Source organism: Castor canadensis, chromosome 6 (genome assembly GCF_047511655.1).
Source record: "Castor canadensis chromosome 6, mCasCan1.hap1v2, whole genome shotgun sequence".
Classification (NCBI taxonomy): Eukaryota; Metazoa; Chordata; class Mammalia; order Rodentia; family Castoridae; genus Castor; species Castor canadensis.
In genome coordinates this window covers 12499802-12514295 of record NC_133391.1, presented here as the reverse complement: position 1 = coordinate 12514295, position 14494 = coordinate 12499802, and the positions used below count along the sequence as shown (strand labels likewise).

The 14494-nt window shown below is 47.6% G+C and overlaps 1 protein-coding gene across 13 annotated transcripts in view; it reads right to left on the bottom strand.

Moving 5' to 3' along the window:
* The window catches only part of Gtf2i (general transcription factor IIi), a 69791-nt gene that overhangs the window by 20314 nt on the left and 34983 nt on the right, over nucleotides 1–14494 (bottom strand). For 7 of the 13 annotated variants that reach the window (XM_020164679.2, XM_074075757.1, XM_020164587.2 and 4 more), the window contains 6 exons: nucleotides 13100–13162; nucleotides 7636–7746; nucleotides 6810–6875; nucleotides 4224–4407; nucleotides 1788–1846; nucleotides 1094–1165 (listed from right to left, as the gene is read on the bottom strand). In XM_020164679.2, coding sequence (XP_020020268.1) covers nucleotides 1094–1165; nucleotides 1788–1846; nucleotides 4224–4407; nucleotides 6810–6875; nucleotides 7636–7746; nucleotides 13100–13162 — 555 coding nt within the window. The remainder of the gene's footprint in view (nucleotides 1–1093; nucleotides 1166–1787; nucleotides 1847–4223; nucleotides 4408–6809; nucleotides 6876–7635; nucleotides 7747–13099; nucleotides 13163–14494) is intronic. The other 6 variants (XM_020164617.2, XM_020164626.2, XM_020164644.2 and 3 more) reach the window with 1 other exon arrangement.

Genomic DNA, 14494 nt, shown 5'->3' with positions numbered 1-14494 from the left:
CTGACAGGTAGGATTACTGAGTGAAGGACTTGAAGGACTGTCGCTTTTACTCAAAAAAGAAAAAGAAAAAACTCAAGTAGACTCAGCAGAAAAAGGTTTTCAAGTATCAAAGGTAACTCCTAGTGTTGAGTCTACATCTCTCATAAGCTGTGGCCTCTGGCCACACCGGGACACCAGAGTGCACGCGTGAGGCTGCAAAAGCATGGAGCAGGCGGGCAGATCTGAAGCCTGGTCCAGGAGGGGTTTTCTGAGCCAGAAACATGGATGTGACAGTCACCATGGCATAGACAGTGACTGGCTTTCTGAAGAGGGATGGACAAGGAAGTGGAGAAGGCAGAAAGGAGAATTGCAGGAGGGCTCAGCGCTAAGCTGGGGCCAGGGTGTCCCAAGTACAGAGTGAGCCAGAGGAGGAGGCATGAAAGACTCAATGTCTGACGGCAAGAAACCCAGAGTCGGCAAGATGGAAGGAAAAATTTCCATAGAAAGTTTATTTTTAATTTTTCAGGGGGAGGCAGTACTAAGGTTTGAACTCAGGGCCTCATGCAGATACGTTACCAACTGAGCCACCCCACCTGCCCTGTTTCTCTTGTGTTGGTTTTCTGAGATATGGTCTCACTAACTGTCCACCCAGGCTGGCTTTGAACCGGGATCCTCTTGATCTCTGCCTCCTGAGTAGCTGGGATTACAGGCGTGAGCCCCGGCGCCCAACAGAAAGAGTTTAAAGAAAGCTGCATGGCGGCACAGGCCATAGCCAGGAGACTGAGGCAGGAGGATCCTCCAGCTGGGACTTTTCTTCCATAACACGAAGCTGAGTGGAGAAGGGGAGGAGGAGGACTGCGAGTAGGTAGAGAGTCAGAGCAGGGGAGGAAGTGAGGCCAGTGTGGGGCTGCAGGCTTGCCTGCCACACACAAGGCCCTGGGTTCAACCCCAGCAGTGTCCCCTCTGCCACCCAGACCTACATCTAAGAACAAATTACTAGAGTTTAGCATTCTTGTCAAACTTTTTATAAGAAATCCTTAGTTAGAAACAGCAAGAAAGCCCTGGAAGAGAGCATTATGGTGGGACATGCTGAGCCGGGGTGAAGCAGACGTACCGAACTTTTTGCAGAAAAGCTGGTCCACCATTTTCCTCAGCTTGGTGATGCGGGCATACCACTCTTCCTTCACTGAAACGAAAACAAGCCTCCTCACCTCGATAGCTCTGATTAAGCGCACAGCATAAAATAACGAGTGCTACTTGTCACATCTCAAAATGTACTCATTACTGAAATGCTGACAATGAAGGGAAAAGCAAGAAACAACAGGAAATGGAACATGTTTGTGTAGTCAAGGGCAGCGAGCAGGTGGCTTCCAGTGCACGTTTAGGAGTGTGACCGCTCGCAATGCTTCCATGACCCCAACTCTAAGCGGTGTGACCTCCGCTCCAGGTCCTCACGGCTCCCCGCCAGAGCAAAGACACCTTGCCCAGTGAGCAGTCGCTGCGGCTCAGGATGTCTGTCCTAGGAATGTACATATTCGATGAACAATTACCCAACTAATGAGACAATAAACTGTGCATCTCAAAAGCAGAACCAGCAAAGATCCTTTCAGTTGTGTCTGCATGGCAATGTGGCATGGTGTTTATTTACAAAGGGAGACAAGCAGGGCACTGCTGCTGCTTCTGGAGTACTGGGCACACACTAAGGGGGTAGACCGACCTTCCTGTGCCAGCAAGGTCAGGTGAGACAGCTTCACGTGGTGGGCAGCCTACAGAACAGACGGTGGTGATGGCCTGGGATGGACACCTACCTCCTGAGGCTGGCTTGTCAAGCTGTAAGTCTTCCCGCGTGGAGTTGAGAAGTTCATGTCTGAAACATGAGAAAAGCACTCAGTCCTCACCAGGCAGCACTCAGCAGGGTGGGCGCCACCAGTAAGCACATCAACACTCAACCACCAGTTTTCAAAGACAAGACAATCTGTACTCTTGAGCACAATCTAGCTTAGCTTCCTGAAGTTTCTACAGAATGAGGAAAAAAAGGTGACTATTCAAACTGTCTAGAAGTGCTTCACAAGCACGTTCCTCAGAGCAAGAGGAAGCTTTGCAACCCAAAGGTGTTTTCAGCAGATCACTTTTCTTTTTTTTTTGGGTAGTGCTGGGGTTTGAACTCAGGGCTTTGCAATTGCTAGGCAGGTGTTCTGCTGCTCCGGCACACCTCCGGCCCAACATTACAAATTTTTTAGTTAAGTCTTTCAGTTGAATACTGCATTCAAATACACCTTCCTCCACACATACAAACCACTAAAAATTTTACATACTCCAGCACTTGTAGCTATAAAAAGCAAGAATGTTTTACTTTTCATAATAAATACCCACAAACCTGATTCACAGACCCCAGAATTTTTTAACCTGACTGATGCTGCATAACTGAGTGCCTTCTGCCTCAATGAACAGGCAGACAGCAGGCAGGGCAGCACAGCCACGGCAGAAGCAGGCACACGGGACGCTGGTTCATGGGGTAGCTGGCTGGGCCACAGTGCTCACTCACGAGTTCACGGGCTCCAGTCCTGAGGCTGGCCTGCCTCTGAATGCAGAACCTGTGAACACCACCTGCCCGTGACCACAGCTCACCTCGTACATAAGGGTTCTCCAGGCTAGGGTTTTCTTCCCTTGCTCCTCTTAAAAGTCCCCTCCATTCTCCTATGTAAAATGGATTCAGGCCAGTTTGCTTGGCCGCAGTATATATCAAGGTGCTTGTTAACATTCCTATGTCCTCAGTACCAGTGTCACCAGAATAAGGACAATGAAGTGGCTACGATTCTGGCACTGTATTCATTCCCTGTTCACACTTGAGATATGTCAGCAAACATTCATGATACGCACATGACCCAAAACACCTGCTCAATAGAGGGACGTCCAAGTGCAGTTGTGGATTTCCAAAGCGAGCTCGTCCCCGCTGGGGGTGGGTTCTGCCTAGTCTAAACCATTGTGCCTGGGCCTGGTGTAACAGCACTGACCTAGCTCTGAACTATAGAGAATCATGGCCATGTTCCAGGGTTCCACAGCCCAAGAGAAACACAGGTCACTGCTGTCTGCCTTCTGGCATACAAGGGTGTTGCCCAGGCACGTGTGCGCTGAGGGACAGGACACCAGCACATGCCCTGAAGCTCTGGAGCAGGAGCAGAGGCAGTCCCAGGGCCCATTTCCATCATACTCTTCCTGCCGGGCATCTCGCGTTGTGGGACCTGGCTGCTGCTTCCCTCTGCTCACATGTGACACTTGCTCTTAGGCTTTTTTCAGGGTACGGGGACTGACTCAGGCCCATTTGAGCTGTACCTCATGACTGGCAGGTTTGGCTGGCTCCAGAATTTGGGGTTCAAGTGTGCAAAGAATTGCTTAAATGGGTTACAGTATCTGCTACCTCTCTGGACAGGCGTGGCGGCGTGGCGGCATGACGTCACTGTTCACGGCTGACCAGGACTCTGCATCGAGTCATTTTTCCTTCGTACTCAGGCTCTAAAACTCCTCTCCTTTATGCTGCTTTCAAGAGGAGACTTAAGTAATTTTTTCCAGCTTGGAAAATAATCATTAGGAATTTTTAACACTTTCCTTCTCTTATCTCTTTAAGGAAACTCCTGTTTGTTAGTCAGTTGATATGGTGAAGACTTGACACTCATCCTCATGTCCCACTAGAAACGACCTTACAGTCTACCAGGCTGACCCACACCTGGCCCTTTCGTTTTAAGTTTAGTTTTGCTGAGGTATTTTAGAGTTTCCTAGACAACGCCAGTTCTGCCCTTTTGTTGGAACTTCTAGCATTTGCTTTAGGGTGTAGCAGGGATTTCCCCCCCACCCCCGCTTCATGTTCTGATTCATTGATAAATGCCCTGCTATGTTTAAAACTCTCAGTGAAGAAATATGAAAACAAGTGGCGTGCCTGACATCTTCTCACAGAAGCATCAACACTGCCCAATCTGGTTGCTGCACTCTGTAAAAAAACAAAAATCCCTCCTTGCTACTGTCAATGTCTGTCTCATTTTATGTCAGCCCTAAGAACATGACATTGAGGCTATGTACTTCCCCCAGTACATGCAGGAGAAAACTGTTAAGGACAATGACGAACACAGGCCAGTGCTCCCAGCTCAAAGTCAACCTGAGCATGACTGGCACATGGACACACACGAGACAAGTGGAAACAAGTTTTCATCTGTCACCGGTAGGAGGCACGCTAGCAGAAGATGGCTTACTTCTTGATCACAAAGCGGATCCTTTCCTTGGCCAGCAAGATCCTCTCCAGGCGAGGAATGCCGTATGTAGATGGCCTTCTAAAAGGAATTCCTTCGGGAAGCCCTTCTACATAGAGATCTTCAACATGGGACTGGAAAAGAGGGTATGGGATCGTCACAGGACCTTTGGCTTTTATAGCTTGAGCTTGAAGGATAAAAAGAGAAAGGGGTCGTCATTAAAAGGTAAGGCCTCTGGCACATTTTGCAGAGAACAATGCTCCTATGTCATCCTAATGGCAGCAGAAGAAGATCGTGCTCACCTACACCCACACTGAAACCACCCACTAACCTCAGCAGTGCAGACGGAAGCCACACTGAAACCTCTACTGAAATATGAACCATGTGTCGAAGCCTGAAGAGCACGACAGTTCCTATGTAGTGTGTACCAAACCCCACAGTACAGCTCTTTTACAGCACAGGCAGACATCCAGTGTAACCATCGCTGGACTTAGGAAAGGTTTCCCCAAATAACTTCAACTACACAGTACCTGCTGACAGTTTTGTGCCCAGGAGCACAACAGGACCCAGGAGTACAACAGGGCCCAGCTGCACTGTGCCCAAAGCCTGAGTGTGTGCACAGCAACACTGTCAGTGCCCCGGGCAAGAGCCCCGTTGGCCAGCTGGCAAAGTTCCACTTGTTAAGCATAAATGTGTGCATGAAGTGCAAGCATAGCCTATACACATCAGTGCCGCTCCTTCCTGAAACACTAAGTCGTGTACCACAGTGAAAATGTCTTCCCCTAAGGAGATTAAAAGTGCCTGGAAATTTTACAGTGTGAACACGCTTACTGTATTTTCTCAGTAGACGGCAAACATTTTCTTCTATGCAAAATAAGCCAATAGCCACAGTCCCAATAAAGCCCCCAAACCACCTTTGCTTGCACTTCACGGGAAGCAGAACAATGAAACTTACAACTCGGGATGCACTGAAATGAACAAGGCACTACCCGCTACCCTTGTGAGCACAGGCGCCTTGTTATGTAGGCACCAGGTGCGTGTCAGCACCTCGCTGAGCCTTCCCATCTTCAGGCTGGGCACTCTGCGCCGAGAGCCCAGGGCACTGTCAAGAGCTTCCACATACAGTGTGCTGTGCTTTTTCCTGACAGAGGCTCAAAGGTTCAAAAAGCAGGCAAAACACCAAGAGAACCTTAGGCGAATGAGGCCCTGGGTTCAATCCCTAGCACCAAGGAAAAAACCACATGCATGCATTTCAAATTTGTTGAGATAAATAATGCCAATGTAGTTTACCATGCTAAAAAAACTAAACACAGTGGTGCAGGGTCACACTATAATGATTAGATTTGGAAACTAAAAGTCTGTGTTTTGAGCCAAGCACAGTGACACACACTTGTACTCCCAGCTACTCCAGGAATGGAGAGGAAGATACATAAGCCCAGGGGTTTAAGGCCAGACATCTCAAAAGATAAAAAGTCTGTGTCACACAGAATGAGACAGCTTGCCAGGCCCTTGTAATGAGTCATCAAGTAAAAACAGGCAAAACGCGTGCTGTCCCTCAATGACTGTTGCGGTTTTTAGATGAGCGTCTGATGCCAGCGATAACAATTACTCATTTCTGTCACCAACATATGAAGGCAGGTACTGGACAGAACAGGAAAACCAAAGGGGAAACAATCTCAACTCTCAGCTGGGTGTGGTGGCTCACACCTATAATTCCAGCACTCGGGAGGCTGAGACAGGATATTGAGTTTGAGGCCAGGCTGGGCCAGGCTGGGATACAAATTGAGATCCGGTCTCAAAAAGTAACAACAGAAAGAATGTGACATGTGACTCAGGTATACAGCAAGAGTTTGGAAAACAAGGATCTGTCAAGGAATAACGAATTTAAAATAGCAGACTCAGAGAAACTACTAGTTATGAAGTTAATCTTTAAGATCTGGAACTTTGCAAAAAATGTGTAAACACAACCCCACACGTGCATGCTGGAAAGTTTGAAGGAAACGTGAATGGAAGCCTGGAAGCTGGGTGTGCTGGCTCAGGCCTGTGATCCTAAAGGTTTACTTGGAGGCTGAGGCAGGAGGATTCTGAGTTCAAGGCCAGGCTAGGTAAGAAGTTAGGAGACCCTCCTCTCAATCCATCATCCAGATTTCGTGGTGTCCATTTGTCATCCCAGCTACTCAGGAGGCTATTTGTAAAGAGAAGGATTGTGGTCCCCATTCCATACATAAGTAAAAAGGGCTGAGGGTGAGGCTCAGGTGGCAGAGCACCTGCCTAGCAAACAAGAGGCTCTGGGTAGGGAGGAGGAGATAGGAGGGAGGGAGGAGAGAGGGAGAGGGGGGGGGGAGAGAGAGAGAGAGAGAGAGAGAGAGAGAGAGAGAGAGAGAGAGAGAGGAGTAAAAGTAGAACTTTCTAGAACAAAGCAGTTTTTGATGTTTAGGTATTCTAGTGACCTGATAAGGAAGAGACGTACAAGAGAGGCTCATCTGCCTGCACACCTGCTAGCTGACCTTACCCTCCAATGGCACAGCAACCTCACTGCTTAAATGCTTATGAACAAACAATGAAAAGAATTATTCAGCTTAGACATACCGTATTTTCTTTCAAACAACTCTTCAACTTGTTTACGTAGGTCTGTAATTCGAGCATTCCACTTTTCTGGAAGTTGAGAGAAGTTCAGTGGTCAGTAAGAAGCCTCCATGAGTGCACCCTTCGCAGCCACACCCAATGACCTTCTAGCTACAGGGACATCCAGTCTACCACCCTACCCCCGGATGCATCACTTTTCCGGTTTCCTAAGGGCTTTTACCATTTTGTGGCTCTCAGAATTGTTTCTATGGGGGATGGAAACGGGTGCTTTGAAGTTAGTTCATACTGACTCCCTGTTTTAATTTCTGAGGGCCAGGTCAGAAAACAACAGGTATAAAATTAAGCACTTCGAAGAGCTGCGAAAAAGACAGAGGCCTCCGGGGCACAACACATGTCAGCTGTGAGCTGTGGGGAAAAAGCCTTTACAGACATGTAGCTAGACTTTGTGACAAAGCCACACCAGTAGTGTGACGGGAACCAGCAGGACAGCACACTGCAGCCTCAGGGCTCAAGCCCGAGCCCCATGCTCTCCTTAGGCACAGTGCAGCTCAACACAGAACTCGCCACAAAACAGTATTCGACAGTCCACTGTCACTGCGGGGATGGCAGAGTCACTGTGGGCAGTGACACAAAACGAAATGACAATTAGTGTGAGAAACAGTCCGTATGCAGAGAAGATTTTAGAAACGAAAGGAAAACCAAGGTAGTTTTTATTCCTAAGAGAGTGAACTGCTCACTGCAGTAGACATCAGCGTGCTCTCTCTGCACAAGTGACCTCAAGTCCTGCCCGCGCCAGCCACATCCCTGGGGTGCGGGTTCTGGGACTCACCAAAGTTGAACTCCCGCACTTTGCGCTTGCCTGCGTTGGCCGGCTCAGCCACTGGCGGCTGTGGAGGCTCGCTGCTCTTTGGTCTCTTGGTGGGTGGACAATAGTCGTCATCTTGAGAAAGAGAACTGTCATTACTGGAGGCCCAGGCTGGTGAGGGACAGCAGGTGCTGGAGCACCCGCAGTCCTTCCCTATCCCTCTGTGTCTGAGCCGTCACTACAATACCCCCTTCTCAAAAAACTGCCTGTAACTGTGCGCTAAGTTTTTCAAGAAAATGCTTTTTAGTAGGGATAGCAGCTAAAGTAACACAAACGTGTAAAGAAGAACGAGAAGATAAACCTTTTAAGGTAACATAAAATTCAAGTATACATAAACGAGGGAGGTCAGGTAACTCACAGCACACCAAGAACTTTTGTCTCTGCTTGTCGGTCTGGGTTTGGTCTTGGTTTTTTTGCAGTGCTGAGGGTGGAGCCCTGGATCCTTGCATGTGCTGGGTGAGCGCTCTCCCACTGAGCTACACTGCCAACCACAGGTATGTTTTTTTGAGACATTTAAAACTGGCAGTGTAGAGCTTTTTGTTTGTTTGTTTTAGAACAGTCTTGCTATATAGCCCAGTCCAGGTTAACCTGGAACTTGCAGTCCTCCTGGCCTTTACCTCTCAAGTGCTGGGATTATAGGCGTGTTCAACTGCACCCAGCTTTTTTTCTTTTGGCAGTACTGGGGTTTGAACTCAGGGCCTCACACTTGCCAGGCAGGTACTCTACCACTTAAGTTGCTCCATCAGCCCCGTTTTCTGTTGTATATTTTCAAGATAGGGTCTTGCAAACTACTTGCCCCAGCTGGCTTCAAACTCTAATCCTCCTGATCTCTGCCTCCTGAGTAGCTGGGATTACAGGCGTGAGCCACTGGCACCCAGCAGGCCCGGCTTTTTAAATACTTTCAACACTACAAAATACATAGAAGGAAAGGAACAAGGGCTGCGTCATTTATAAAACAAATGTGATTTCCCTCAACACAGAAGTCAGTGAGCAGTGGGTACCCAACCAGAGAACACAGCCAGCCAACACATCTGTACACAGTGCACACAACCTTCTCTGTGGACAAGTCTGCAAGGCGACTCTGCTATGATCTTCCAATGTACCCACTCCAAAAATGAGGGACACCTAAGAAATGGGCTCGATAATGTCAGGTGATTTGACTGGGGCACATCACAGCTGAGACGTTCTCCACTACCATAAAGTCTAGAGGAGCACTTAATTTAACAGTTCATCAAGACTACAGAATATTAAAGGCATGCCCAAAGCCAGGCTTCGGGAGACAGGAAGACCTCCAGAGTTATAGAAACCCCATCTCAGAAACAAAATTCCAAACAAAAAGGCCTGAAGGGGCTTGGGGGAATGTGGCTTAAGTGGTACAACACTGGTTTAATCCCCAGTACAGCAAAAACAAAACCAAAAAAACCCTATAGTTGATTCACTTTCTTTTTGTGATAAATAATGCAGTCCTATCAACAAACACAAAGATGGAGTTAAGTGTTTCTGAAAAAATATCAGGCCACACAGTGGACAGCCCAATTTGTGGCTGGCTGGCTCTGAAGAGGTGGTCAGCTGTCATGAACCTCCGTCTCCTCCTCAAACTCAACACGTTCAAACACAAAGCTTGCGAACTTTCAAGTCCTGATGTGCAAGGCTGTCTGTGGGGAACTCCAGATGTGATGCTGCCACTCTTCACCTCTGAAAACCAAGTAGGCAGTTCTCACCCCAGTTCACAACTTGAATTTGGAAAAGAAAGCGAACCTGTTTCCCTCGTGCCCTGAGTTTACGCATGAGACACGGGCTTCAGAGCCTAGCTCGCTCGTGGCCACAGTCTGACCAGTGGGCACACTAACGTATAACAACGTTGTATAAGTCTTGTTTTCAACATAAATTGCAAAAACGCTTATTTTAATTTTGGTGCAGGGCTGGGGATCACTACTCAGGGCCTCCTGCACACTGCCTCCCCCATGGGTGAGGATTTAACAGACAAACTGACACCTGCTTAAGATTTAAAAACCAAAACTAGGAGTTCTGCCTCTTTTGAAGGGCAGTAATTACACCTTTACCTCAAACGGATCTCATTTTCACCTGTGGACTCAATGCCTAGCCCCGCCAAATTCCTCCTTGTCACAAAACATGGGTATTCATTACGTAACTGCCCAACGCTAGCCTCTCCCACCGCAGACTCCAGGCTGTGTGCTGCAGATGGCAAAGCCTGTGGGCTGCGTCTAAAAACACACCCAAAACAGCCCCACAGCCAACTATAGCTGCCCCTCCTCTGAAGCGCATCTCTCTACACAGATGGCCACAAAAGCCTCCTAAGCTGACTTCCCCAAAAGAGCCGCCATGTTTCTTGGAAACTCTACTGGACTTCTCTAGGTCACTTAAGCTCTCAGCACCTAGTGAGTGCCTGGCACATACAAGGCTCTCAGTGATTGTGGAATGACTAAATGAACACAGGTCTACTTGTAACCTTTAGCTCTAAGCAATAGCTAACTATCTGCTAAAGTCCTAAGCATGGCTTCCACAGGACATCACCAGAGGGTGACACACCCCCCCCAGTCCATCAAAACCCCCATTATCATTTTTGAAACTCTAAAACAATGTTCTCCAAATTGTCGTAAGGTATGGTACAGAAATGGCTGAGAGTTCACTAAACGGCTATTTAGAAGTGGACACGGTGGTGGATGCCTATAATCCCAGCATTCGGGAGGCTAAGAGGAGCATCGTAAGTTCCAGACCAGCTGGGCTACATAGCTAGACCCTGTCTCAAAAAAAAAAAAAAAAAAAAAAAAACAACTTATCAGGTGTAACAATTACGAGCAAATCCTTCAAATGCTAACCTACTCAACTGCCTACACTACAAACACTCCACAGTACAGTAATACAAACCACACGTATGTAGAAGACCTTTCAAATATGAGAAATAATTGTTTTTAATCAGGAAATAAATTTACTTAAAAGTGCTGTGAAGGAGACGATGAGGCTGGGATTGTGAACCCAAGATACACAAATGTGCTTCACCCACGTGAACGGGCACCGAAGGCTCTGTCCACGTGGGCCACACAGGACCTCAGCACCCAGCCCAGCCATGCCTGTGTGACCACCACACCAGTTTCAGCTAAGTGCACAGACCTCAGGTGAAGGTCCCGGCTAACACCAGAGGGAGATCTGACAGCTTACTTCCTAACAAAGTCCTTTCTTTCCTGGAACTCTTTGGGAAAAGGTGCAGAGATGCGAGCAGAGAAAATAGCCCTAGGCGAGAAGTATCTTCATTTATTCCTCTTAATCCACCTTCCTCAGAGCACAAGTGTGGTGTAGACACAAGTGTCCTTTTTGAAAGGGCCTCTCTGGGGCCTGGCGGAGTGGCTCTAGTGGTTGAGTGCCTGCTCTGCAGTGCGAAGGCCTGAGTTCAAATCCCAGTCCCACAAAAAAAAAAAAAAAAAAAGAACAAAAGGGCCTCCCTCTTGAAAGGCAGGTGCTTCTTTTCACTGAACACAGAACATGAGGGATTTTTCCCTCATCGTTCCTTTAAGAAAAAAAATTCATCAGCATCTCAACACCTGTATTTTTCTGCATACTATAGTCTATTTTTCTACCTACAGATAGTGAATGGCTGGCCCACTAGGAATCACACTTTCCAGAAAGAGGAGACACAGATTCACCCAGCTGCATGCATTAAGGACTCATCTGCTCTTCCTCTGTGCGGGGAAAGCCCAGCAAGTGTGGTGGATGGCAGTGTGCCGTCTGCATGGCAGTACACATGTGCTGTGGCAAGACCTGGCACTCTCGGGTCTCCCGAGCATGAGTGAGCATCTACTCTCTCATCACCAATCCAGGTGGCAAATCCAACGCTCGGGCACTGTCGCAGCGTCAGAAGAAATCAAGACCTGTGCGTCCTCTGAGAAGATCGTGTGTAGTTCAGACCCAGGCGCCACTGTGCATTGTTCTTTTTGAAACATGGCTGGCAATGCTGCCAGCTGCATCTGGAGGTGCTGCCAGTCGAGGTGGAGCACATCACCACTCAGCAGATAAGGCAGGAGAACCTCGGGTGCCAGGCCAGCCTGGGCTGCACAGAGACCCTGTCTCAAACCTAAGTTTTACTTTCAAGAGCTTAACAATTACCTATTTTCCTTTCTTTTTTTGTTTATTTCGAGACATGATCTCACTATGCAGCTCAGGGTGGCCTCGAACTCACAATCCTCCTGCCTCAGCCAGTCAAGTGCTGGGATTATAGGCATGCACCACCAGCCTCAACTTAACCACCCATTTTTCTTATTTTCTAGAAAGGACAAAGGTCTAAGTGTTATACTGTTTATATGCTTTTACAGTTTTCTGTTCTGATTGTTATTGAGATCTTAAAGAAAAAATTTGATTAGTTAATGCTTGACTAAAAACAATTCAAAATTACATTTAGGTAGGTATAATTACTGTTAATGAGAAAAGAATGTGTGTGTTAATAATCACCAGATGAATTAGACATCAAGTATGAGGTGCTCCCTTATGTTAGGGGGCTGCAAGTCACCTTGTACTTTGTGAGCAGTGAGACACACATGTGGAAGACAGGTTATGGGGAGAGTGAGAGGAGAGAAGAGGCGGGAGACAGCACACAACCAAGCCCCCAAACCAAGAACGGTTATGCAGCAGTTAGAAACAGAATCAAGAACCAAAATGTGTGACAGCATCTGCACCTAACACCTGTGTGTGCACGTGACCAGTGCACAGCCTTCCCTCTGCCCACAGGCGGGGCACTGTGCAGGAAGGACAAGAGGCACTGGGAATCTTTCCCTCAGACAGCTCTGCCTGCACTTCTGCTTCCAAGCAATTTCAGCTACAGACTCTTTCTAAATGCACTTATAATTATTGCTTTCAAATAGTTTGGAAGGACAAATTGTGACTTAGCCACTAAGCACTATGTTAGGGGAGAGCTGCCTTTAAAAGTTCCTAACTAGCCAGGCCTGGTGTCACACACCTGTAGTCCCAGCCGTTGGGAAGGCTGCGGCAGAAGGGTCACGTGAGCCCAGGGGTTTGAGGCCACCCAGCCTAGGCAACATAGCAAGAGCCCATCTGAAAAACAACTTCTGAATGAGCAAACTCAGCAGCAGTCCCTCCTGCACTCCACCTAATCAGAAGCTAGGGGCTCCCGCTCCAGGTGAGGCTCTGCTACCCAGGCCTCATGGTGCAATGCCACAGTGTCTGTTTTGGTGTGGCCCGGGAGGATCTGAGCACAGTTTTCTTTGATTCCCTCAGTTCCCACCGGCCTCCCTGTGGCCAGCAGCAATGTCCACAGCTGCACATGCTGTCTACAGACTGGATGCTGAGGGGCACTGCTCTGCCACACAGACACGCAGTCGGCGCTTCCGGCCACGCGAAGGGACACAGCGTGATGACCGCGAGTGACACTCGGAATCGAGGCTGTCCGAGAACTAACCTTCAATGGTCACCTCAACTTCAGGGTCCTCACTTGTTTCTGAAGGGGCATGCTGGGTAGAATCTTGAAAAAAATGAAAGTCTAGAATGACATTCATTATTCAGCACTTCCACATGATCCAACATTTCACCGATTGGCACTCCAAAAACAGCCTACAATTTTCATTTGTTTCATGTCGATTAAAAATATTTGACCCTCTGAATTATGAATAAGGGTAAAAATACAAGAAGTAACAAACCCCTGGAAAACTGTTGGCTGATACCAAGTTACGTGTATGAACTGACTTAAGAACGTACTCTACTCAGATGCTATGCCTCCTCTCTGCAGGGGTCCTCGGGTGGTGACACTGCAGGAAGACAGCTATCTGTAGTAAGAGCACCCTGTCACTGTCCTCTACCTATGGACGCAGGGTGCTGTTCAAGCTCTTTCATTTGTATTGTGTTACTACACAGAACAAAGGCACATGGGAGTGTTAGTGCTCGAAGCTCAGCGAGAGAGGCTTCCATTCGCTCTCTTTCATTCGGCAAAGGCTGAGAGATTAATTGATTTGCCCAAGATTACATTGATTGTTAGTAAAGGAATAAAGACCAGAATTCACCCCCTATGCAACTATTATATGCAAATAAAAAACTGTTAAATAAATAAAAAGAAAAAAAGAAGACCAGAACCCACGCTTAATTCAACTGGTGATACTAGAACATGACAATAAAAATTTCCTCAAAGTCTGTCAACCCTGCGTGTCTGTGTATAGGTCACCTGTGGTTAAAACACCACCCATCTAGGACTGAAGAGTCTGCCACATCAAATTATCAAATTGCAAAACATAAGCGACTCACCCGTCACTATAAAAAGACCCAACAAGTGAATGAACAGTGTTTGAAATGAGCGAGTCGGTGTCCCTAAGAGAACTGCTCGAGCTGGAAGCCCTAATTCCACAACTGAGTTTGGGAAGATGAGGGAACGTCCTGAGGACATTAAAGAAGGTAAAAGGATAAACTACTGATTTAAAATAAATAAATAAAAGAGCAGATAGAAGGAACGTAACTTTGCAGCATGGATTCCCTTCTGGCTGTAGAAAAGAAAGGTCCACATGACCAGTTAGGAGAGAAATGTTAATCGGTAGGCAAGACTCGTCACTTCCTCATTTTCCTGTGGAGTGCCTTAACCTGCTGAGCAGGGAGCTGGCCCCTGCATCCTGGTCAGCTGACACAGCAGCTCTCGGGACAGTGTGGGCACAAACAGGAGAGCAAACTTCTTCAGGAACTGGGACCGTAACCAAACGGGAGTGCAGCCAGCAATGAAGCCCACTCACTCTCCTTGGAAGGTTTTCCATGAGGCCCCAGAAAGGCAGGAAGCAAAGAAAACAAAAGCAACTCAGTGCCTTTGCATCCACTT